This window comes from Rhinoraja longicauda, chromosome 31, assembly GCF_053455715.1.
Source record: "Rhinoraja longicauda isolate Sanriku21f chromosome 31, sRhiLon1.1, whole genome shotgun sequence".
NCBI lineage: Eukaryota > Metazoa > Chordata > Chondrichthyes > Rajiformes > Arhynchobatidae > Rhinoraja > Rhinoraja longicauda.
Window position 1 is genome coordinate 10,927,516 of NC_135983.1, and position 26,961 is coordinate 10,954,476.

General features: G+C 47.1%; 1 protein-coding gene across 1 annotated transcript in view; it reads right to left on the reverse strand.

Annotated features, from left to right (window-relative positions):
• The window catches only part of LOC144608223 (regulator of G-protein signaling 3-like), a 235,762-nt gene that overhangs the window by 177,837 nt on the left and 30,964 nt on the right, over positions 1-26,961 (reverse strand). The window contains exons 5-8 of the mRNA XM_078425800.1: positions 22,507-22,575; positions 18,070-18,130; positions 6,792-6,882; positions 4,954-5,021 (exon numbers count right to left, since the gene is read on the reverse strand). Of these exons, the coding sequence (XP_078281926.1) occupies positions 4,954-5,021; positions 6,792-6,882; positions 18,070-18,130; positions 22,507-22,575 (289 nt within the window). The remainder of the gene's footprint in view (positions 1-4,953; positions 5,022-6,791; positions 6,883-18,069; positions 18,131-22,506; positions 22,576-26,961) is intronic.

Consider the following 26,961-nt stretch of genomic DNA (forward strand, 5'->3'; position numbering starts at 1 on the left):
AACAAGGGGCCACAGTTTAAGAATAAGGGGTAGGCCATTTAGAACTGAGATGAGGAAAAACTTTTTCAGTCAGAGAGTTGTGAATCTGTGGAATTCTCTGCCTCAGAAGGCAGTGGAGGCCAATTCTCTGAATGCATTCAAGAGAGAGCTAGATAGCGCTCTTAAGGATAGCGGAGTCAGGGGATATGGGGTGAAGGCAGGAACGGGGTACTGATTGAGAATGATCAGCCATGATCACATTGAATGACGGTGCTGGCTCGAAGGACCAAATGGCCTCCTCCTGCACCTATTGTCTATTGTCTAAATCAGTGTACAATGGCAAACCAGAGAATCACATTAAAAAACACATGACGTTGGTTATTCCCATTTGAAAGCGAGCTATGGAGGAGGTAGTTGAGGCAGGGACTATTGCAATGTTTAAGAAATAATTAGACAGGTACATGGATAGGGCAGGTTTAGAGGGATACGGGCAAAACACAGGCAGATTGGACTAGTGTAGATGGGACATGTTGGTCGGTGTGGGCAAGTTGGGCCAATGGGCCTGTACTCATACACGCTGTATGACGCTACTCTGTCCAATCATAGAACATGGACCAGTACACTACAGCACAGGCCCTTTGACCCAAAATGTCCGTGCCAAGCATGATGTCAAGTTAAACTGTTCTCCTCAGTCCTCACATGATCCATATCTCTCCGTGTGCCTCATTGAAAGGCTCTTTACTGCACGGCCGTATCTACCTCCCCCCACCATCCCTTCAGCGTCTTTCAGGCACCCAGCACAGTGCAAAAAACAAAAAACTTGCTCCCTACATGTCTATTAGAGACGTGCTCCTCTCACCCTAAAGCCAAGCCCCCTAGTCTTTGACATATCCGCCCTGGGAAATAGGTTCCAGAGACTACCAAACTTGTCTCTGCCGCTCATAATTTGACGTACTTCTCAGCCTCCGAAGCTCCAGAGAAAACAATCAAATATGCCCACCCTTTCCTTACAGCAAACAGCCTCTAATCCAGGCAGCATTCTGAGAAACATTCTCTGCACCCTCTCCAAAGCCTCCACATCCTTCCTGCAATGGGAACTGCACACAATGCTCCAAATGCGGGCGAACCAATAATTCGTTTTTATAAAGCTGCAACATGGAACATACATTGCCCTGCGGGTCACGACTCCGCAAACCCACATCCGGTGGCTATTTAAACGCAAAGAGGATTTTACATTTTGAGTTTCTTCTGCAGAAAATGAACATTTAATTTCTGTGCATTCATTTGTGCGAAAGTACTGCACTTAAATTTCTTCGATCCTAAACGGACTTTCCTCTGACCAAGAAGGTATCACAAAATGCAGGAGTAACTCAGCGGGTCACGCAGCATCTCTGGAGCGAAGGAATGGGTGACGTTTCGGGTCGAGACCCTTCTTCAGTCTGAAATCCAGGCTGTTTATTCCACGGCCACCTGGAACCAGAGTGACCACCAAATCACCTCATTCTCTTATATACACGTTACTACGCGGGCAAACAAAGTAGTCCTTGTGATACAACAACGTAGTCCTTGCAAAATCACAACAATGATAACGGGAATAGATACGTCAGTCTGAAGAAGGGTCTCGACCCGAAACGTCACCCATTCCTTCGCTCCAGAGATGCTGCCTGACCCGCTGAGTTGCTCCAGCATTTCGTGATACCTCCAATTTGTACCAGCATCTGCAGTTATTTTCCTACACAACTTTCCTTTGACCAAGAAGTCAGACTAAAACTGACTTAGTGAGAAGATTTTCCTCATCTCTTCTCTAATCCCTTGCACCAATTACTTTAAATCTGATGTCCCCAGGTTTTTGACGTATCTATTCCCATTATCATTGTTGTGATATTGCAAGGACTACGTTGTTGTATCACAAGGACTACTTTGTTTGCCCGCGTAGTAACGTGTATATAAGAGAATGAGGTGATTTGGTGGTCACTCTGGTTCCAGGTGGCCGTGGAATAAACAGCCTGGATTTAAGCTCCAGCTTTCTAACCTTTTAAACACGTGTACTTGTGGTCCGTCCAGAGTCATAACAAAGGTACAACAGATACCGGACCACGAAGTACAACATGGTGGCAGCGGTGGGACCGCGAAGTACAACCATCATCAGGAAGTTTGGCTCCGTCCTGGGGGTGGAGTTGGATTCATGGGAGGTGGTCTTGGAGTTTGCTCCTCAAACTGTGGAGCATCTTGGACAATACAGCTCACCCCCTCCATAACACACTGGTCAACCTGAGAAGCACCAGACTGGTTCCACCAAGATGCAGGACAGAATGCCACAGGAGATCCTTGTTCCCTGTGAATATCAAACTGTACAGCTCTTCTGTCATGGGGTAGACTGACTCCCCTCTTCCCCCTCCCCCCCCCCCCCCCCCCCACCCCCCAATCTTTGCACATCCCCAATCCTTTCCACTCATCACTTTAATTTCATGTTTCATGTATCTTGTTTTATGACTGTTGGCAGATCAATTTTCCCCCTGGGATAAATAAAGTTCTATCGTATCGTATTGCATCGTATCGTTAAGACCCTCATGCATCTCAATGAAGTCTTTCCTCAGCCTGTTCTGAAGAAAGTGCCCCACATCACCCCATCTTTCATCATCGCTATCATTCCCCAGTCCTGGCAACATGCTCACGGTCTCCTCTTCACCCTGTCTGGTCACATCTTGTCAGTAATGAGATGGCAAGAACTCAAGGTGCAGCTTTACGAACAGAGACAACTCCAGTCTAACTTCCTTCCTCTTGTCTTGATGCCTCAGCTAATCAAAGAAAGCAAACTGTGTATCTTTTTTTTAACCCTCTCCTGACTTGGCCTGCTACCTTTAACAATCTGTGGGCTTCATAAGTGATAGGAGCAGAATTAGGCCAATAGGCCCTTCAAGCCTGTCTACTCGATACGATACAACTTTATTCATCGCTCCGCCATTCAATCATGGCTGATCTTTCTCTCCCTCTCAACCCCATTCTCCTGCCTTCTCCTCATAACCCCTGACACCTGTACTAATCAAAGATACACTCCAAGGTCCCCATGTTCCTCCATACACTGAATATGCAATATTATTGTCCATTTCTATGCCTTGTTGCCACTCCCCAAATCAATTAATTCACATTTATGTGGATTTAATTCTATTTGCTACTTTTCTACCCAGATGGCCATACTCTCCATGTCCTTGCTGTCAACCACAGGGATAATTTCCCGATCATTTGCGCACTTCCTTGTCACACTCCCAACATTTAATTCTCAATCATTAATGTAAAATACAATAAGCAAGCAGCTGAATACCGAGGACCCCACCCCAATAGTGACAGCCTTTCTGTCACTAAACTGTCCTTTGTTTCCCACCACTGGCCAGTTTTGGATCCAGAAAACAAAACAGTACAGCACAGGAATGGGCCCTTTGGCCCACTATGGTTTGTGCCAAACATGATTCAGAGGAGGTTAATTAAATTGCAGAGTTAAACTGACCTCATCTGACGGAACATAATCCATATCCCTCTATTCTCTGCACTTTTTGTGTGCCTATCTAAAAGCCACTTAAACACCACTAATAATATCTGCCTCCACCACCACCCCTGGCAATGCATTCCAGGCCCCCCACCACTCTCTCTGTTAAAAAAATTGCCCCACTCATCTCCATTAAACGCTCTCCCTCTCTCGCCTTTATAGCTACGCCCTCTAGTGTTGGACATTTCTACTCTGGGGAAAAAGGTTCTGACTGTCCGCCCGATCTATGCCTCACATAATTTTATGGACTTCTGTCAAGTCTCCCCTCAGCCAGAGTCCCAGTGTGCCAGAGAAAACAATCCATATCTTCCCAACCTCTCCCTGTAGCTGAAACCCTCTAATCCAGCAGCGGCAGCGTCTTCGCCCGCCCTGAGTCGCGGGGCTTGGGTCGGCCCGCCGCGGACTTTTCACCGTCCGGCGTGGCATGAAATAGGCGGTGGGATTTTCTCTGCCCGGCGGGGGCTTCAATGTCGGGAGCCCTGACCGGCAGCAGCAGCGGCGGCGGCGTCTTCGCCCGCCCCGGATCGCGGGGCTTGGGTCGGCCCGCTGCGGACCTTTCACCGTCCGGCGCGGAACGTGGCAACTACAACAGCCTGACCGCGGGAGAAGACGGCAGGGGAAGAGAAAAGACATTCTGGCCTTCCATCACAGTGAGGAGGTGACTGGAGGAGACTCACTGTGTTGGATGTTTCTTTTTGTTTGATTGTGTGTGTTGTTGCTTATTTTTATTGCTCTTGTTGTTGGACTGTGGGTAATCTTTCATTTCACTGCACATCTGTGTGTATGTGACAAATAAACTTGACTTGACCAGGCTACATTCTGGTAAACCTCCTCAGCACCCACTCCAAAGCGCCCACATCTTTTCTGTAATGGGCCGAGCAACACTGCAAGCAATACTCCAAATCTGCGACAATCTCTTCAAACAAATTCGAGTATTAAATTAGTTTAGTTTAGTTTGGAGATGCAGCACGACAACAGGCCCTTCGGCCCACCGAGCCGGCGCCGACCAGCGATCCCCGCACACTAACACTAGTCTACACACACTAGGGACAATTTACAATTTTACCAAAGCCAATTAACCTACAAACCTGTACGTCTTTGGAGTGTGGGAGGAAACCGCAGCACCCTGTGAAAACCCCCGCAGGTCACAGGGGGAACGTACAAACTCCGTACAGACAGCACCCACGGTCAGGATCGAACCTGGGTCTCTGGCGCTGTAAGGCAGCAACTCTACCGCTGTGCAACCATGCAGCACTGTTAGGAATTTAGATACTACAATTTCTAATCCATGAAGGAAGTCTTGCTCATAATAACAATATAATTACATATAGAAACCTTGAAAATGATAAGAAAAATACAAATTATTCGCAGCAGCCAAAACGTAAGTAACAGAAATGACAACAGCATTTCACCGAGAGCTTCAAGCTTACCTTCAATTGCAGCATATTTTCAGTGCCTCGATTCTCATTTTCTGCCAGATAATTTTTCATGGCAGGACCTAAAAGACACAAACACAATTTCAGATTGTAATTAGTTTATGTAATATACACCAGGGCGCAAGGAATTTCTTGTTCAGGTGAAGCTCAGAGTAAACGCAGTGTACATGGTCGTGATAAATACGACAATAAATACCACACCTGCAAAACAACAGAATGTGCAAGATTGTAATGCAATCTGAAGCAGTACTAAAGTGGAATAGCAGAACAACTGGCAGAGGTAGAGTGAAGTGAAAGAGTACTTAGCAAGAATGGGGTGTGAAATGCTGGAGTAACTCAGCGGGTCAGGCAGCATCTCAGGAGAAAAGGAATAGGCGACGTTTTGGGTCGAGAACCTTCTTCAGACTGACAATCAGGGAAAAGGGAAACTCGAGGTATGAGAAACTACAAAGAACAAAGGAGGCATTTGGTTAAGAAGTCTGATGGCAGTGGGGAAGAAGCTCTTCTTAAGTCTGGATATCTGGTCTTTCAAGCTCCTGTATCTTCTCCCAGATGGTAGAAGAGAGAAAAGGGGAATGTCCAGGGTGACAGAAGTTTAGAACGGAGATGAGGAAAAACTTTTTCAGTCAGAGAGTTGTGAATCTGTGGAATTCTCTGCCTCAGAAGGCAGTGGAGGCCAATTCTCTGAATGAATTCAAGAGAGAGCTGGATAGAGCTCTTAAGGATAGCGGAGTCAGGGGGTATGGGGAGAAGGCAGGAACGGGGTACTGATTGAGAATGAACAGCCATGATCACATTGAATGGCGGTGCTGGCTCGAAGGGCCGAATGGCCTCCTCCTGCACCTATTGTCTATTGTCTATCCTTGCCGATAGTCCCAGCCTTCCTGAAGAATCGCGCAACGTAGGCAAACTGGATGTGATGGAAGGAAGTGAGGAGCCTGTGGTGGACTGGGCGATGTTCACCCGCTCTCTGCAGTTTCAGGCTGTCCAGTTGCCGTGCCACAGCAGCTACCACACCAGGCCGACATGCAGCTACCACACCAGGCCGACATGCATCCTTTCCAATTACTTTCCATCGTACATCCGTTGAAGTTTGCAAGAATTCTCGAATCTTCTCAAACCCCTGCAAAACGAGGTACGCTGATATTTCTTGATCTCAGCCTCAGTGTGAAGGGACCAGGTTAGGTTGCTGGTGAACTTGAAGCTGTCGACCATCTCTACAGCAGCTCTGTTGATGAGGACAGAGATCCCCACCCCCACTCCCACCCAACTTCCTTAGATCAACAACCAGTTTCTCTTCTCATAACATTTCTGTATCATTTGTATGAAGTATTTAGTATTCTTTCTTTGTAGGAAAATAACTGCAGATGCTGGTACAAATCGAAGGCATCACAAAAAGCTGGAGTAACTCAGCGGGTCAGGCAACATCTCTGGAGAAAAGGAATAGGTGACGTTTCGGGTCGGAACCCTTCCTCAGACTGATCGTAGAGGTCAACCGTTGGTCTGCAGACCACACTGAACAAACAGCTAAGTACAGTGTCACATGCCGCCCAATACCTACGGAATGGCTGTGGAATAGGTGGTTTGAAGGGCGACTGGTATTCTAACATCGAAAGCAATACAGTGTGCTGGAGGAACACAACGGGTCAAGCAGCATCTGTGGAGGTAGATGAACAAGACAGCGTTTCAAGTTTGGACCCTGTTTCTTTTTGCTCAATATTCCAGCATCTGCAATCTCTCGTGACTCCACTCTAATACAGAAGCTTCAGTTGAAGAAAAAAACATTCACACCTGACATTGAGGGCCGGTGTGAACTGCACCATAATCCGTACCTTGGGTGGGTTTAAGGCGACGTGCGGCCACCTTCAAGTGCTTTGTTCTTCCTAGATCCTCTCCGAGCAGATAGTACCAACCATTGATCTCCTGAAAGAAATAAAAACAAAATCAAGAAACTGTCCGAATGACAGAGTTGGGGCGGCACGGTGGCGCATCGGTACATTTGCTGCCTTACGGCACTTGCAGCGCCAGAGTCCCGGGTTCGATCCCGACTACGGGTGCTGTCTGTACGGAGTTTGCACGTTCTCCCCGTGACCTGCGTGGGTTTTCACCGAGATCTTCGTTTTCCTCCCACACTCCAAAGCCATACAGGTATGTACGTGAATTGGCTTCAGTAAAATTGTAAATTGTCCCTAGTACGTGCAGGATAGTGCATGTGTGCAGGGATCGCTGGTAGGCACGGACTCGGTGGGCTGAAGGGCCTGTTTCCATGCTGTATCTCTAAACTAAACCAACTTGCGTAAGGTTCGCTGGCACCATTGTGCAACTTAAAACAATGTTGAAATTAGTTACGGTAGAATTTTTGCTTGAGTACTCCAGTATAGCTTTTTTCTCGAGTTAGAAGTTAATGATGCAAAACCCCCACACACAACTATTTTATTTATTTTTCTTAAAATAACACCAGGAAATGGTGGAAACTGTCAGTGGACAAGGTCGCATTCGTTTTTGTGTTGAAAATGAGTTAAAGTGAACAAAGTTCAGCAGCGGTGCAGCTGGAAGATCCTCTGCCTCACAGCGCCCGAGACCCGGATTCCATCTTGACCTTGGGCGCTGCCTGTGTGGAGTTTGCACGTTCTCCCCGTGACCACGGGGGTGTCATCTGGGTGCTCGGTTTCCTTCCTTGTCAGGGGTTATGGGGAGAGGGCAGGAGAAGTGGGGCTGAGAGGGACAGGTAGATCAACCATGATTGAATAGACTTGAGGAACAATTAAAAGTCAGCACTCAGCCTCAATCGGCAATGTTAAAAACCACGGACAAAGCCAGAAATCATGGTGTAGTCATGGACTCAGACCTGAATTTCAACAGCCACATTAAGACAATTACAAAGTCAGCCTACTATCACCTTAAGAATATATCAAGGGTCAAAGGACTTATGGCTCAGCAGGATTTGGAAACACTTGACCATGCATTTATCTTCAGTGGACTTGACTACTGTAATGCTGTCTTTACAGGTCTCCCTAAAAATTCGACTAGCCACCTGCAGCTGATTGACAGCTCGAGTCCCCACTAATACCAAGAAAATGTTTTACGTAAAGCACTTTGAATTGCCTTGTTGCTGAAATGTGCTATATAAATAAACTTGCCTTGCCTTGCCTTGCATTGATGGGCTGAATGGCCTAATTCTTCTCCTATAACTTATGAAAACGTGCACATTTGTAGGTGCTGCCTTCTGGGGATGTGAGAAAGGTTTCTTTCCCCACGCACAGAGCAGTTGGAATCTGTAACACACCGATGGGGTGGAAGGTAGAGGCAGAGTCACAGCTTCATCAAAGCATAGAGACTAGCAGCCATGATAATTAATAGCGAACCAGGGAGCTGCAGGTGCTGGTTTACAAAAAAAGACACAAAGTGTTGGAGTAACTCAGGGGGTCAGGCAGCATCTGTGGAGAACACATTGATAGGAGACGTTTCGAGTGGATTCGATTGTGGTGGGGGAAGGGGAGAGAACGTTGAACGAAAGGGGGGGCAGGACAAAGCCCGGCGAGTGATAGGTGGATACAGATGGGGGGGGGGGGGGGGTTGATGGGTAGAAGATTGGACAACGGCAAGAGATGAAAAGACAAACAGTGTGAGATAAAGATAGAAGTGCAAATTGTGAAGCCAGACGAAGGAAACATAGGAACATAGAAAATAGGTGCAGGAGTAGACCATTCGGCCACTCGACAATTCAACAAGATCATGGGTGATCATCCAACAAACCTCTACATCTTTTGGATAGGTGATGTTCAGGGTCGGATCCTTCTTCAGACCGAAACGTCGCCTATCCATGTTCTCCAGAGACGCTGCCTGAACTGCCTAGTCACCCCAACACTTTGGGATTTTTTGCTCAAGATTTCAGCATCTGCAGGTTCTTGTGCCTCAAGTTTTTAATAAATCCGTTTAAAAGTCTTAATTTATTATGTGGAGGAAAGAACTGCAGATGCTGGTTTACACTGAAGATAGACGCAAAATGCTGGAGTAACTCAGCGGGACAGGCAGCGTCTCTGGAGAGAAGGAATGGGTGATGTTTCCGGTCGAGATTCCTCTTCAGACTGAGCCGAAGAAGGGTCTCGACCTGAAACGTCACCCATTCCTTCTCTCCAGAGTTACTCCAGCATTTTGTGTCTATCTTAATTCTTTATGTTATACACTTAAATGCAGTGCTTTGGAAGTTTTCATTCTGTGGCCACAAAAATCTACATGTTCCGTTAGTAATAAGTTGATTATTTAAAACTAGGGCACTTCTCTTGTCATTCACTGATCTTGATGACAGTTCACTGATTGCCTGATAACATTAGCCGTGAGGAACTAATTTAGTACACTTATTACTAAACGTTTGGGAAATAAATAATATTCATATTTCTGCAGTGATTTAATCCATGAAGATCAGCCAGGATTTGAAACTTGATAACCTCTGCACCGTGACTGCACCACAGGAGAAATGCCTGTCGCTGAACGAGCCCCTGCTAGACATTGACAAATTACATTTAATTATGCTAATCTAATTAACATCTGCATCTCCCGTCAGAGGCTGTCGTGGACCTCAGATCGTGTTTGGGTTTGTTCGTCCAGTGATCACAGCTCCGTGATTGTTTCATTGAGCAGTATTTGCATTTGCTGATAATCATCACCATTTTCCTGCAATTTGTTTTCTTTCTCAGACTCCCACGCTTTCTACTCCAACACCAGACGCAGCGTGCCAACTTTTTCCTCAAATCAATATGCAAGGAAATGGGAATTTTCCCAAAGGAGGCATTCGTATAGACCAGTCAGTGAGATTTACTTGTTTGGTTCAAGTTTAGAGACACAGCGCGAAAACAGGCCCTTCGGCCCACCGAGTCCGTGCCGACTAGTGATCCCTGTACACTGACACTATCCTGCACACATCAGGGCCAATTTACAATTTTTACCAAAGCCAATTAGCCGACAAAACTGAATGCCTTTGGAGTGAGGAAGGAAACCGGAACACCCGGAGAAAACCCCCGCAGGTCACGGTGAGAAGGTATAAACGCCGTACAGAGAGCACCTGTAGTCAAGATCGAACCTAGGTCTCTGGCGCTGTAAGGCAGCAACTCTACCACTGTGCCACCATGCCACCCTTAGTTAGGTCTTAGTTAGGATTCTGTCCAGTTTCATTCTTAGGTGTTATATTATGGCGAGTCCGAAAACTTGTTGGTTGTAGAAGAAGTTTATTGCAGCCGCAATATTCGAATACAAAGTTAAACAACAAGGTAAAGGACAACCATCAAAAACTTACTGTCTTCTTCGAAGACTTCGCCGAACTGAACATTTCGGGCGCCAAAAGCGCACATGACAACGCTGGCCAATCAGCGATGTCGCTCTCTGGACCAATCCCTACGGTCGCGCTCACACGTGACCTTGCTGGCCAATCTGAGGGTTCGACGACCCGGACCATTCTCTATGGTCACTACATGACCCCCCCCCAGAACCCAAGGTACGGAACCTAGCAGGGAGCCGGATTTCGCGACCATAACGAGTAAGGAGAGGGGCAGCCTGAACCACAGGAGCAGGGGATTCCGGACTTGGAGGAACTGCCGGAACGGGGGGTCCTGGACTGAGCGGAACTGACGGAGGTCGGCCTCTCCTAGGCGTTTGGCCGACCAGGACTGGTTGATCCGGATCCAAGTGTGCAGGTTTGAGCCGGGACACCGAGACGAGCTCACTCCTGCCGCACATGTCTAAGGTGAAGGTAGCCGTTCCCTTACGCAAAACCCGGAACGGCCCTTGATAGAACCTCTGCAACGGGGCACGATGGGAATCTTTTCGCAGAAACACAAACTCCAGTCCTTCAGGGAAGGCGGTTCATGTACCATGGGACACCCATGACGTGAAGTCGGAACTGGAGCCAGGGAACCCACCCGTGCCCGGAGAGATGCTAAGACTGATGGGACTGGGGGCAGCTGGTCTGAGGGTTCCGGAAACAAATCTCCGGGTACTCGAAGTGTCGAGCCATATACTAGCTCCGCGGACGACGCACCGAGATCTTGTTGATCGAACCGCTTGTCTTGTTTTTAGCCGCTATGAGCGCGTCCGCTTTCGCTGCATATGCTTCGGGGTCCTTAAAAGAACAATCCGTGAGCAGCAGTCGGACATCCTCAGGAAGCTTCTCTCGGAATGCCTGTTCGAACATGAGGCAATCCGTATGCTCACCGGCTAGCATCATCATCTCGGCCATGAGAACGGACGGCCGTCGATCTCCGAGGTCCGGTAGGTGCAGAAGTCTTTCAGCGCAATCATGCCTATTAAACCCGAAGGTTCGCAGTAACAATTTCTTCATTGCCTCGTACTTGCTTTCCGCAGGCGGATTAACAATGAACCGCATCACGCGTGTGGTCGTCTCCGGTGATAGAGCGCTGACGAGATAGTAATACTTCGTCGAGTCGGCCGATATGTTCTTTATATGAAATTGGGCTTCGGTGTGGACAAACCAAGATTGCGGTGAATGTGTCCAAAACAACGGAAGGTGAACGCTTACCGCGCTTAACTCCGGTGTGCCAGGCGCGGCGTTCAACAACGAGGCGTCGTGTTCCTGCATAGTCGGTGATCGTCCAGATCACGTCGGGGTCACCAATATGGCGAGTCCGAAAACTTGTTGGTTGTAGAAGAAGTTTATTGCAGCCGCAATATTCGAATACAAAGTTAAACAACAAGGTAAAGGACAACCATCAAAAACTTACTGTCTTCTTCAAAGACTTCGCCGAACTGAACATTTCGGGCGCCAAAAGCGCACATGACAACGCTGTCCAATCAGCGATGTCGCTCTCTGGACCAATCCCTACGGTCGCGCTCACACGTGACCTTGCTGGCCAATCTGAGGGTTCGACGACCCGGACCATTCTCTATGGTCGCTACAATATATTATTGAGTTCTTTAGAAAGGAACATCATGAAATTGATTTCCATTTTAATGTTTTTTGTTAGCTAGATAGAATTGAACAACCCAATCTATATACCTTGGAAGGGAGGAGATTTTGTTTCAGTCTATTATTGAAGTTTAAGCTAACTAGACCAAGTGGACCCGTTGGGCCCAAACCTCTCCTCCATTGGTGCAGCACCCTGTCCTCCCCCCTCCTCTCTCCTCAACCCCCCTCCCCTCTCTCCTCAACCCCCCCTCCCCTCTCTCCTCAACCCCCCCTCCCCTCTCCCTTCTCTCCCCTTCCCCCCTCCCTCCTCCCTCCTCCCCCTAAACTTTAAAATGTGAATAACTTTAAAAATATAACACTGATTTCAATAAAACTACTTGCATTATCACTAAAGTGACAATGGTGAGTAAGGTGGGCCTAAAATTGTCACGCTATCGTGTACCGTTTTGGCTGAAGTTCAGTCACAAACGAGATAACAAACGAGAGTTTTAGTATATAGATGAAAAGACTAGAAATGTTTGTGCAGACCAATTGTTTCAAATGAATCGGTTAACTGGCCAAAAGAGACACAATATGCTGGAGTAACTCATCGAATGCAAAATAAATTCACTGGACTTGTTCCATATTTGCTGTGCTAAGACAGTTTAAGAGGACTGGAGGAAGAAAAACTGCAGATGCTGGTTTAAATCGAAGGTAGACACAAAATGCTGGAGTAACTCAGCGGGTCAGGCAGCATCTCAGGACTGGAGCTGTATTCACCACAGTTTAGAATAATAAGAGATTTTTGCTGAAACAATAAACAATCTTTAAGAGATTGGCAGGCTAGATGCAAGGAGAGGTCAAGGAACAGAGTGTCAAGTTTGAGGGTAACTTGTAGGCCTTGTAGGACCTGGATGGGGATAAATTTCTTCACTCAGATAGGAGCAATGTTTCAAAATTTAGTTTTTAGCTTTAGAGATATAGCACGGAAACAGGCCCTTCAGCCCAACGAGTCCGTATCAACCATCGATCCCCAGCACATTAACACTATCCTACACACACTAGGGACAATTCACACTTACACCAGGCCAATTAACCTACAGATTATTATCTGAATGGTGTCAAGTTAGGAGGAGGGGGAGTTCAACGAGATCTGGGTGTCCTAGTGCATCAGTCAATGAAAGGAAGCATGCAGGTTCAGCAGGCAGTGAAGAAAGCCAATGGAATGTTGGCCTTCGTAACAAGAGGAGTTGAGTATAGGAGCAAAGAGGTCCTTCTACAGTTGTACCGGGCCCTGGTGAGACCGCACCTGGAGTACTGTGTGCAGTTTTGGTCTCCAAATTTGAGGAAGGATATTCTTGCTATGGAGGGCGTGCAGCGTAGGTTCACTAGATTAATTCCCGGAATGGCGGGACTGTCGTATGTTGAAAGGCTGGAGCGATTGGGCTTGTATACACTGGAATTTAGAAGGATGAGGGGGGATCTTATTGAAACATATAAGATAATTAGGGGATTGGACACATTAGAGGCAGATAACATGTTCCCAATGTTGGGGGAGTCCAGAACAAGGGGCCACAGTTTGAGAATAAGGGGTAGGCCATTTAGAACGGAGATGAGGAAGAACTTTTTCAGTCAGAGGGTGGTGAAGGTGTGGAATTCTCTGCCTCAGAAGGCAGTGGAGGCCAGTTCGTTGGATGCTTTCAAGAGAGAGCTGGATAGAGCTCTTAAGGATAGCGGAGTGAGGGGGTATGGGGAGAAGGCAGGAACGGGGTACTGATTGATAGTGATCAGCCATGATCGCATTGAATGGCGGTGCTGGCTCGAAGGGCTGAATGGCCTACTCCTGCACCTATTGTCTATTGTCTATTGTCTATTGTCTATTGTCTTTGGAGTGTGGGAGGAAGCTGAAGATCTCAGAGAAAACCCACACGGTCACGGGGAGAACGTGCAAACTCCGTACAGGCAGCACCCGTAGTCGGGATCGAACCCGGATCTCCGGCGCTGCAAGCGCTGTAAGGTAGCAACTCTACCGCTGCGCCACCGTGCTGCCCAATTTCTCAGCTAAAGAAACTCTCTACATCAAAGGGCTGTAGAAGTTCAATCCCTGGGATCATTAAAATAGGAGGTCAATAGACTTCTGGAAATTATTGGAAATTCTGATTAGCAAAATTTCTGATAGCAAAATAATTGCATACTTTATTTGAAGGTGAAAGATCTTCTACATCAATAGCCAGAGCCGTATTTTTTAACTGTACGGTATCGTTAATAGCTTAGTATTTTCTGTACATACCAAAAACCATGAGACACAGGAGCAGAATTTCCAGAGCAAACCTTTGGGGTCGAGAATTCCAAACGTTTGCCACTATCTGAGCGAAGAGATTTCTTCACATCAGCCAAGAGTTAGTTTGCTTTAGTGCATGAAGATACCATGGGTATCCAGGAAGAAAGAGGAAGGTCAGAGAACAAGATTTGGTTTCACTTCCTCCAGTCTAATGTCACCCAGGCACCTGTGCACGAAAGAACTGCAGATGCCGGTTTAAATCGAAGGTAGACACAAAAGTCTGAAGAAGGGTCTCGACCCGAAACGTCACCCATTCCTTCCCTCCCGAGATGCTGCCTGACCTGCTGATTCACCCAGGGAACTGTCAGGTCTTGCCCCGGTAACATTTACTGACAATCACCCACCGGTATCTCCACTCTGCCTGGCAGCTTTTTTAGATTTAGATTTTTTTAGATTTAGAGATACCGCGCAGAAACAGGCCCTTCGGCCCACCGGGTCCGCGCCGCCCAGCGATCCCCGCACATTAACACTATCCTACACCCATTAGGGACAATTTTTAAAAAAACATTTACCCAGCCAATTAACCTACAAACTTGTACATCTTTGGAGTGTGGGAGGAAACCGAAGATCTCGGGGAAAGCCCACGCAAGTCACGGGGAGAACGTACAAACTCCGTACAGACGGTGCCCGTAGTCAGGATCGAACCTGAGTCTCCGGCGCTGCATTCCCTGTAAGGCAGCAACTCTACCGCTGCGCCACCGTGCCGCTTGTTGCAGCTGAAGGTGGTGAGAGAGAAGGCAGCAGTGATTAGTTGTTGGTGCAGCAGCTGAGATTAGCCTCTTTAGGCCAAGGCCACTGTGACTGCATTTACAGGAATGAGGGGGCGCTGAGAACAAGTCTGTCACGCCATCTAGTGCCTGGTGCAAGGACTGAACAGTTGCTGCCAATATTAACGCCGGTCTAATACTAGCAGATGGAGCTTGATGAGCAGACGTTTCCTCCACCAAGTATTGGCAGGGCCAGGCTTACTGTCCTCAGTCGTTGCCGTGAGCTCGGTCCACACCTATTGTCCACACTGTCCACACCTGTCGCCACGATGTCTCTGTTATTTCTCGAGCAGCTTTCCTCACCATCTCCGGTCAAGAATAATTCCCGCCGCCTCAGCATTCACCTCCGCACAAACAAAAGGGTTTGCGAGGAGATTTCCATCGTCCCCAGCAGGAAACTCGGCCACAAGACTGCAGGCATTTAATGAAGCGCATCTATCCAGTGTGGGTCCGGCAGGGCCATCTCCGTCCAAATGCAGGAAGAGGCACGAGTGAGAATATATGACCATGTCCCAGACATCCTCTCCTCTGGACCTGGAAATGATTGAGGTGGACCCAGCCACCAAGGACATTTAGTTTGGCTTAGTTTAGAGATACAGCGTGGAAACTGGTCCTTTGGCCCATCAATAGACAATAGACAATAGGTGCAGGAGGAAGCCATTCGGCCCTTCGAGCCAGCACCACCATTCAATGTGATCATGGTTGATCATTCTCAATCAGTACCCCGTTCCTGCCTTCCCATACCCCCTGACTTCGCTATCTTTAAGAGCTCTATCTAGCTCTCTCTTGAATGCATTCAGAGAATTGGCCTCCACTGCCTTCTGAGGCAGAGAATTCCACAGATTCACAACTCTCTGACTGAAAAAGTTTTTCCTCATCTCCGTTCTAAATGGCCTACCCCTTATTCTTAAACTGTGGCCCCTTGTTCTGGACTCCCCCAACATTGGGAACATGTTTCCTGCTTCTAACGTGTCCAACCCCTTAATAATCTTATACGTTTCGATAAGATCCCCTCTCATCCTTCTAAATTCCAGTGTATACAAGCCTAGTCGCTCCAGTCTTTCAACATATGACAGTCCCGCCATTCCGGGAATTAACCTGGCGAACCTACGCTGCACGCCCTCAATAGCAAGAATATCCTTCCTCAAATTTGGAGACCAAAACTGCACACAGTACTCCAGGTGCGGTCTCACTAGTTCTATCCTTTTACAGAAGTCAATTAACCTACAAACCTGTACATATTTGGAGTGCGGGAGGAAACCGGAGCACCCGGAGAAAACCCACGCAGTCACAGGGAGAACGTGCAAACTCCAGACAGACAGCACCCATAGTCAGGATTGAACCTGGGTCTCTGCTGCTGTAAGGCAGCAACTCTACCGCTGCGCCACCGTGCTGCCCAAGATGCTGGAGCTACTGGACTTTAGCAGCTTATCCAATCTTTGGGACACACAGCCATCAGTGAACATGACGTTCAGGACTCCAAGCATCCAAAGTTCAACAGTCAAGGGTCAAGAGTGTTTTGTTGCCATAGGTACCGAAACAGAACAATTAAATTCTTACTTGCAGCAGCTCAACAGCCTTGTGAACACGGTACTAAATAGATCATATTATACAAAAATAGACAATAAATATTTAAAAGAACAATTTGTGCAAAAAAACAAAAACAACGCCCAAAGTCCTCCTTGCCACCAAGGTAGTTCACAATTCAGAGTTTAGTTGGAGACGGCAGCGCTCAATAGTCTGATGGTTGGTGAAGCTGTTCCTGTTCCTTGTGCATTTTAGCATTATTCATAAAATAATAGAACGACAAATGGAAAAAAGCCTTCACCCTCCCCTCAGCTCCTGTCCAAAACAGAACTGGACAATCCACAACTTTGGTGTTTTTCCTGACCGCAAGGCAAGGAGCTGAGAACACATATCCATTACACATATGCTTTAGTTCTTTAGAAACATAGAAACATAGAAAATAGGTGCAGGAGTAGGCCATTCGGCCCTTCGAGCCTGCACCGCCATTCAATATGATCATGGCTGATCATCCAGCTCAGTAACCTGTACCTGCCTTCTCTCCATACCCCTGATCCCTTTAGCCACAAGGGCCACAGATCCCTTTAGCCACAAGGTCCTCCCTCTTAAATATAGCCAATGAACAGGCCTCAACTACCTTCTGTGGCAGAGAATTCCACAGACTCACCACTCTCTGTGTGAAGAAATGTTTTCTCATCTCGGTCCTAAAAGACTTCCCCCTTATCCTTAAGCTGTGACCCCTGGTTCTGGACTTCCCCAACATTGGGAACAATCTTCCCGCATCTAGCCTCTCCAACCCCTTAAGAATTTTACATGTTTCTATAAGATCCCACCTCAGTCTTCTAAATTCCAGCGAGTATAAGCCTAGTCTATCCAGTCTTTCTTCATATGAAAGTCCTGCCATCCCAGGGATCAATCTGGTGAACCTTCTCTGTACTCCCTTTAAGGCTAGAAAGGCTAGAAGCCGCTGAAACCTCAGCTATGCCTCAGCCAAAACAATGATCAACTTGATCTTTCCAAATCTTTCAATTTTCACCTTCGATGAACAACCTAGTTAAACGTCACTGCTGGAGGAACTCAGCGGGTCAGGCAGCATCTGTAGAGGGAATGGATAAGCTATGCTTTGGATTGAGACCCGGAGGAACTCAGCGGGTCAGGCAGCATCTGTGGCGGGAAATGGGCAAGAAGGCGTTACAGGTTGGGAATCTTCTTCAGTCCGAAGAAGGGTCCCAACCCGAAATGCCGCCTGTCCATTCCCTCCACAGATGCTGCCTGACCCGCTGAGTTACTCCAGCACTTTGTTTTTTTTCCCCTCGAGATTCCAGCATTGCAGTTTGCTGAGTCTTCAGCTAAAACTCTGCCACGTTAATTATAATTTTAACAAGATCTGGTTTGCTCCAATCCTCTGCACCTCATCCCTCTTTTCATTTTATTTTATAGCCACACCTCCTCCAAGCTATTTTATTCATTTGCCAGTATAATGGATCTAGTTTCATCGTTCGGAGGGTTTAGCTCAATGCTGTGATTACATAAATTCAGAAGAGTAAAGAAATAGATCTTCTAATTTCAAAATAACTTGCCTTCTCCAATTCAATCAGTGACTTCACTCCAAAACTCATACACCCAAGCAGCTCACTGCATCTGTAAGGACGAAAGAAATTCTATCAGTTGGATTAAGCATCAATGAAAAATTTAGGAAATGCCCTCAGGATACAAAACACGTTTTAGGTTCTTAAATAATCGATTGACCGCAAGAAGACATTGGACTATTAGAGACACACTGCGATGGAGTCTATTAAAGATCTCACTCATTCCCCGGGGCGCAGGTCGGCCGCGGGGCCTTCCATCGCCCGCGGGGCCTTCCATCGCCCGGCGCGGCTCGGCCGCTGGACTTAACATCGCCGGCGCGGCTCGGCCGCGGGACCTAACAGTGCCCGGCGCGGCTCGGCCACGGGGCCTTCCATCGCCCGATACGGCCGTGGGACGGTTCAGCGCTCGGTGCGGCTCGGCTGCGGGACTTAACATCGCCGGCGCGGCTCGGCCGCGGGACTTTTCAGTGCCCGGTGCGGCCGCGGGGCCTTCCATCGCCCGGCGCGGCTCGGCTGCGGGACTTAACATCGCCGGCGCGGCTCGGCCGCGGGACGTTTCAGTGCCCGGTGCGGCTCGGCCGCGGGGCCTTCCATCCCCTTGCGGGGGCTGTGCGTGTCGGTCGCCTCGGTAGGGGTCGAGCTGCCTGTCCGTGGGCGCGGGGGGAAGAGAGGGGAGGTTTTGTTGCCTCCATCACAGTGAGGGGGTGTTTGGAGTCACTGTGATGGATGTTGGTGTTGGGGTCGTGTGTCCTGTGTACTTTTCTTTTTTGCTGTGTCTTGTGACTGCTGAAATTTCGTTCGGTATTTATACCGAATGACAATAAAGTTCTGTTATACTGTTATATAGCTACTTCATGCTATGCACAAAATGGATTCCAGAGGGAGATATAAACGACTGCTTTGAGGCCAATTTAAGCAGCAATATTATCTGTAATCACTCATTTCATAGATAGTCACAATAACCAACTCACGTACAGCAGGGCCCACAGATAACATCACAGGGCCATAAGACATAGGAGCAGAATTAGACCATTTAGTCCATCGAGTCTGCTCCTACATTCAATCGTGGCTGATCTATTTTTCCCTCTCAATTTACGGCAATTTACAGAATTAACAATCAACCTACAAACCTACACGTCTTTGGAGTGTGGGGGGAAACCGGAGCACCATGAGAAAACCCACACGGTCACAGGGAGAACGTACAAACTTCGTATGGACAGCACCTGTAGTCAGGATCGAACCCGGGTCGCCGGCACTGTGAGACAGCACCTCTGTAAATTTCCCCGGTGTGGGACGAATAAAGGAATATATTATTACCATTGCAACACTCTGCCGCCTATTTCACTGTACCCATTATCACATCAGTACTCCAAACCGGAACACAAAGTGCTGGAGTAACTCAGGTGGTCTGACAGCATCTCTGGAGGACATGGATGGGCAACTCATGTCAAAAACACCGAGGGAAGCGAGGGGGGATTCGGAACAGGCTGAGAACCCAAGCCTTACGTCCACCTCTGCCCAGCATCCTTCTGGCCAACGTCCAGTCCCTGGAGAACAAGCTGGATGACCTGAGGGCAAGGATCAGATTCCAGAGGGACATAAAGAACTGCAACATCCTTTGTCTGACCGAAACATGGCTGACCCCGCTGGTGCCTGACCAGGTGATCTGCCCATCCGAGTCCTTCACTGTTTTCCGGGCGGACAGAACGGAAGAATCCGGGAAATCCAAGGGCGGAGGAGTCTGCTTCTTGACCAATAATAACTGGTGTAATCCTGGGAATATTAAGACGCTTTCTCGTTCCTGCTCGCCGGACCTGGAACATCTAACTATCTTATGCCGACCATTCTACCTACCCCGGGAGTTCAGCTCGGTGATCATCACAGCCGTCTATATCCCACCGCATGCGGACACCGACGTGGCACTGTCGACCCTACACGATGTGTTGTGTCAACACCAAAACAAGATCCCTGATGCGGCTGTGCTGGTGGCTGGAGACTTCAATAGGGGAAATCTCAAAAAGGTCATGCCCAACTTCTACCAACACATCACGTGTGTCACCAGGGGGGAAAGAACTTTGGACCACTGCTACACGCCGTTCAGGAAAGGCTACAAGGCCGTTTCTCTCCCTCCTTTTGGAAAATCTGAACACGCTGCCATTTTCCTGCTGCCGGAATACAAACAACGGATAGTACGAGAAGCGACAGTGACGAGGGATGTAAAGTGGTGGGCTGACCATTCAGAGGCCATGCTGCAGGATGCACTGAGCGAAGTCGACTGGAACATGTTCCAAGCAAGTTCCAGAGACGTAAATGAGTTTGCGGAAGCGGTTACGGACTTCATTGCCACAATAGCCGATACCATCATCCCTACGGTAAGGGTCAGTATCTTCCCTAACCAAAAACCCTGGGTGGACAGGTCTATTCGCGTGGCCTTGAATGCTCGCACCGCTGCTTACAACTCCGGCCTGGCATCCGGCAACATGGACGACTACAAGGGAGAGTCCTACCGACTGCGAAGGGCAGTGAAGGATGCAAAAAAGAGGTACCGGGACAAGATGGAGTCACAGATGGAGCAGCAGGACACCAGGCGTCTTTGGCAGGGGCTACGGACTATAACTAGCTACAGGTCCAGCACCCCCTCAACCGGAAGTGCCGGCTCCTCCTTAGCTGATGACCTGAACTCTTTTTACGCACGGTTTGAGACGGGTAACACCACCAGCTCGCCGTCTAAAAACAGCACCGAAGGGGCGCTGGCTAGCGAGGCTGGAGGGGGATCCACCGCCGGGGATGTGCACACATTCTCGGTGTCCGAGCATGAGGTGAGGTGGGCTCTGACGCGTGTGAACACGAGGAAAGCTGGAGGCCCAGATGGTATATCTGGGCGAGTACTAAAGTCTTGTGCTACTCAGCTTGCTCCAGTGCTCATCACAACATTCAACCTCTCCTTGGCAAAGTCCGTGGTCCCTGCATGCTTCAAAAGATCCATCATTGTACCGGTGCCAAAGAATGCCTCTCCAGCGTGTTTAAATGACTACCGACCGGTGGCCCTCACCTCGGTTGTCATGAAATGCTTTGAGAGGCTAGTCAAGAAGCACATCTGTGCCCTCCTTCCTCGCAACATGGACCCACTACAGTTCGCATACCGTCCGAACAGATCCACGGATGATGCGGTCTCCCAGGTTCTACACACCGCTCTCTCTCATCTGGACAGCCAGGGGGGCTATGTGAGGATGCTGTTCATTGACTTTAGTTCAGCATTCAACACAATAGTCCCCAGCAGACTGGTTGAGAAGCTGCTGGAACTGGGGCTTAGTACCCCTCTGTGTGCCTGGGTCCTGGATTTTCTCACTGCCAGGCCCCAAGTGGTCAGGATGGGGGAACACACATCTAGCTCCCTCACCCTGAACATAGGATCCCCCCAGGGTTGCGTCCTTAGCCCCCTACTGTACTCCCTGTACACACATGACTGTGGGGCCAGGTTCAGCTCAAACTCCATCATCAAGTTTGCTGATGACACTGTGGTGGTGGGCCGGATCTCCAACAACGATGAGAAGGCCTACCGGGAGGAGGTGGCTGATCTGGCACTCTGGTGTCAGGACAATAGCCTCCTCTTGAATGTCACTAAAACAAAGGAGCTGATTGTGGACTTCAGAAGGGCTAAACATCCAAGGACGTACACGCCACTGGAGATAAATGGGTCTATTGTGGATAGGGTGAGCAGTTTCAAATACTTGGGAGTCCGCATCGCAGAGGATCTGACGTGGGCAACGCACATTGCCGCACTGGTGGGTAAGGCTAAGCAGAGCCTTTACCACCTTAGACAACTGAGGAAATTCAGAGTGTCTCTGAGGATCCTTCATTGCTTCTACTCTGGGGCTGTAGAGAGCATCCTGTCTGGCAACATTACAGTCTGGTTTGGGAACAGCTCTGCCCAGGACAGGATGGCCCTGCAGAGAGTAGTGCGTTCGGCAGAACGCACCATGGGAACTACACTCGTCCCCCTGCAGGACCTATACATCAGGAGGTGCAGATCCAGAGCAAGCAAGATCATGAGGGACCCCTGCCACCCCAGTAACGGACTGTTCCAGATGCTACGATCAGGCAAACGCCTCCGCTGTCACGCTGTGAAAACGGAGAGGATGAGACGGAGCTTCTTCCCACAGGCCATCAGGACTGTCAACTTTTATAACCCCAGAGACTAAATTTTTGTCGACACTTTTTGTGCTATGTTTAGTAACTTATTAACTTTATTTATATGCTGTAATTGTAATTCTTTTTGTGCACAACCCGCAGGCATTGCCACTTTCATTTCACTGCACATCGAGTATGTGTATGTGACAAATAAATTTGACTTGACTTGACTTGACTCTATCACTGTGACACTGTGCCCAAATTAAAGAAACAAAAATTTATCTTAAGCGGCCTTACCTTGAATTTATATCTCTATTCCAAACTGTGACAAGCAGTCTCTTTTGTTCATCTGTCTCCTGCAGTGGGCTACAAAATAAGAACAGAACTATTAGATTTTGACATTCCCTTCCATAATTCAGGTGACAATTTCAAACAGTCATTCATGGCCTTGAGCTCATAACAATGACTGATACTTTAATAAAGTACCGAGTTTACTGTCAAACATGAAACCTGTAGGTTGATTTATTGAACAGAGACTTTAATACCTTATATAGATTATTTCTGCTTGAATTGCTCCATAGGATATATCCCAATTCAGCATTTTAAGACAACTAACTGTTTTCACATGATCCTGGCTAATCTCCCTCGATCAACGCTAAGCAGACTGACTGACTGACTGATACTTTTACATCACTGAAGATAGACACAAAATGCTGGAGTAACTCAGCGGGTCAGGCAGCATCTCTGGAGAAAAGGAACGGGTGACGTTTGGGATCGAGATGCTTCTTCACTCTGGAGTCTGATGAAGGGTCCCGACCCCAAACGTCACCTATTCCTTTTCTCCAGAGATGCTGCCTGTGACGCAGAGTTACTCCAGCTATTTGTGTCATACCTTCAGTATAAACCAGCATCTGCAGTTCCTAATTACACACTTTTATATCACTGCTGTGGGAGCATGAGGTGCAAACTCGGTAACATTTGACAACATTTCAGCTGCAACAACAAGAGCTGGGAGGTATGTTGGAACACTTACAAGTGGTGATAGGTGCCATAGAAACACAAGTTCCGTCAAATGAATTGGAGTAATAAAATTTATGGGACATCCATTTGTTGAAATAACTAAACCAACTGAGCCAAACAAAGCAAAAGATGCAAGATTTAATTTCTGCCGGATTAAGTCTAGTTTAGTTCAGAGATGCAGTGTGGAAACAGACTCTTTGACCCACCGCCCACACCGACCATCGATCACCCATATATTAGGCAATTAACCTACAAACCTGCACGTCTTTGGAGTGTGGGAGGAAACCGGAGCACCCGCTGAGAAAACCCTCACGGTCACAGGGTAACATACAAACGCTGTATAGTCAGGATCGAACCCGGGCCTCTGGCGCTGTAAGGCAACGATCCTACCGCTGAGCTGTTTCACGTCCAGTGTGAACGAACCAGGCAGGTTTTCTGCTCCTGAGGCAGTCACACCCTCTGGTCAACGTTTGGCTCAGTGATGGGACGGAAAGACTTGGAAGATCTTGTGGATAAACTTAATATTCAGAATGGGATTAGATTCACCATTCAGCTATCCATCTTGCTAGGTGCTGAAATTGGAGAAGGACCGCACAATCCTAAGCATCAGATGGAGACACAACGAACTGCAGATGCTGGTTTACAAAAAAGACACAAAGTGCTGGAATAACTCAGCAGGTCAGGCTGCATCTGTGGAGAACATGGATAGGCGATATTTCACGTCAGGACACTTCTTCAGACTCGAAACGTTACCTAACCACGTTCTCCATAGATGTTGCCTGATCCGCTGAGTTACTCCAGCACTTTGTGTCCAACCATTCCATCTTGAATAGTCATCATGAAGGAAATCCACTTCTAGCGATGAAACAGATTGTTACCATGCCCGGTACTCACTTCTTTGAAGATGATTTCAATTGGTAGCTCAATATAGACAATAGACAATAGGTGCAGGAGTAGGCCATTCGGCCCTTCGAGCCAGCACCGCCATTCAATGTGATCATGGCTGATCATTCTCAATCAGTACCTCGTTCTTGCCTTCTCCCCATACCCCCTGACTCCGCTATCCTTAAGAGCTCTATCTAGCTCTCTCTTGAATGTATTCAGAGAATTGGCCTCCACTGCCCTCTGAGGCAGAGAATTCCACAGATTCACAACTCTCTGACTGAAAAGGTTTTTCCTCATCTCTGTTCTAAATGGCCTACTCCTTATTCTTAAACTGTGGCCCCTTGTTCTGGACTCCCCCAACATTGGGAACATGTTTCCTGCCTCTAATATTTTTGCATCTTTCATCGACTCCTATCTTATCTTATTGAATGTTGGGATGGGCATGAGAAGTCAAATGGCCTACACGTGTTTGGTTTTCTTATGTAATGATCAAGGGAAAGCAAAGCATGACTGGTTTGTGTCCTTCATATCTGGAGATCATAGGTGGTGCAGATCAGGCGTTATTGGAATGAACTTTAGAAAGATCCACGGGTTGATCCTGACCTCGGGTGCTGTCTGTGTGGAGTTTGCACGTCCTCCATGTAGCCGCTTGGGTTTCCACCGGTTTCCTCCCACATCTCCAAGTCGTGCGGGTGTGTTGGATAAATGACCTCTGAAAATTGACCCAAATGTGTCGGGAAGGGATTACGTAGAGCTAGTGTGAACAGGTGATTGATGCTCAGCATGGACTTGGTGTCCATGCTGTGTCTCTAAACTAAATTGAACTAAGGTGAAGCAGGTTCAACGATATGATATGATAGAACTTTATTTATCCCAGGAGGGAAATTATTTATTTTGTCATTTATTTATCTATCTATTTATTTATTTATCTATTTACTTATCTATTTATTATTTAAATTATTTATTTTGTCATTTATTTATCTATTCTATTTATTTATTTATTTACTTATTTATTTATTTATTTGTCTATTTATTTATTTTTTATTTATCGTTCTATTTATTTATGTATCGATTTGGTTATCTTTTAATTTATTTATCTATCTATTTATCGATCTATTTATCTATCTATTTATCGATCTATTTATCGATCTATTTATCGATCTATTTATCGATCCATTTATCTATTTATTTACTTATATGTTTATTTATTTATTTGTTTCTCTGTTTTTCTATTTATTTATTTATTTTTTCCGTTGACAGGAATTACACTGGTCACTACTAGAGGGCTAATAAATGTGGATAACTCTTTGTAAAGGATGCCAGATCTCTGAAGGCTCTAATTCTTTGTCTAATTTGGAAAGCAATATTGCACAACGTCCATGTCTTGTGGTTGACAGGATGCCAAAGTATTAGATAGAACCACTTCATCTAGTACCACGGACATTACTGATTTCAAATGGTATGTTTCAACAAACTAAACACCTAGAAATTGGCACGGGTGACAGTCGGTATAAATAGGGGCCAAACCTTCTAAATATACATTAAAAAATAGCATTTTATTTTAGTTTTTTTAGGTGTTCAACAATATTATAAGTGCCTCAGAGAGTCATAGAGTCATACAGCTGGAAACAGACCCTTCGGCCCAACTTACCCCCGCCAACCAACGTGCCCCATCTACAATCGTCCCACCTGCCTGCGTTTGTCCCATATCCCTCTACACCTGCCCTATCCACGCACCCGTCCAAATGTGTCTTAAACATTGCGATAGTAATTTTCCAATGAACGTATCATTTTTAATAAATGTATTTAAAGGCTTGAGTATGCCAGGGTTATAACACGAAGACTCTTGTAATCTGAATTAAAGGTCACGTCTCCCACAAGAATCCCCTCCACCAATCTTTCTGCAGGCGGAGTTGGAAAGACAGTCAGATAAAACCATAGGTAAGCTTCACCGCCAAAGCTTTATGTACCCAAAGCAAGCGTGCAAAAGCACAAAGCAGCAGTCAAAGCAAATGTCACTTCAGTCAATCGCACTTCCTTTCTCAAACAATGTGAGAAAATATCCCACCAGGCTCCTTTTTATGGTCTGGAGTCCTTTTTGGAATTACCTTTTTTCCCTGAACATTTATTTGGAATATGGTGTTCAGCTTTAGTCACCCTGCTAAGAGAAGTATGTTGTCAAGCTGGAATGGGTGTGGAGAAGGCTTACAAGGATGATGCCAGGACTCAAGGGCCTGAGCTATAGGGCAAGCTAGGACTCTATTCCTTGGTGGGCAGAAGAAAGAGGGGTGATCTTATAGAGCTGTACAGGATCATGAGGGGATTAGACAGGGTGAAGGCACAGGTTCTTTTACCCAAAGTAGAGGAATCAAGAACCAGAGGATATAGATTAAATGTGAGCTTGAGCAATTGGTCGTGCAAACACACGCACACACAGGCATGTAGATACGCATGCCCCATTTAGGGAGCTAGCCGCATGTTTTAGAAAGAAATACACAGAGTGCTGGAGTAACTCAGCGGGTTAGGCAGCATCTGTGGAGAACATGGACAGGTGACGTTTTTGTGTCGGGACCTCTCCAGAGATGCAGCTGTGTTATTCTAGCACTTTGTGGTACTTCTTTTGTAAACTAGCGTCTGCAGTACCTTGTATCTCCTGTATACTTTAGAAATACATTAATTAGTTCAAAGATCTTCAGAAAGTTAACAAAGTTGATCATGACTCTTGTACTTATTTACGAAGGTGGTGATGTTGATGGGAAAACTGAGCTTCATAACGCCGGCCTGTTTATGGACACTGACCTACACTCCCTGAAGATGTCAGAATGATAACAGCATGCAGAGGATGCA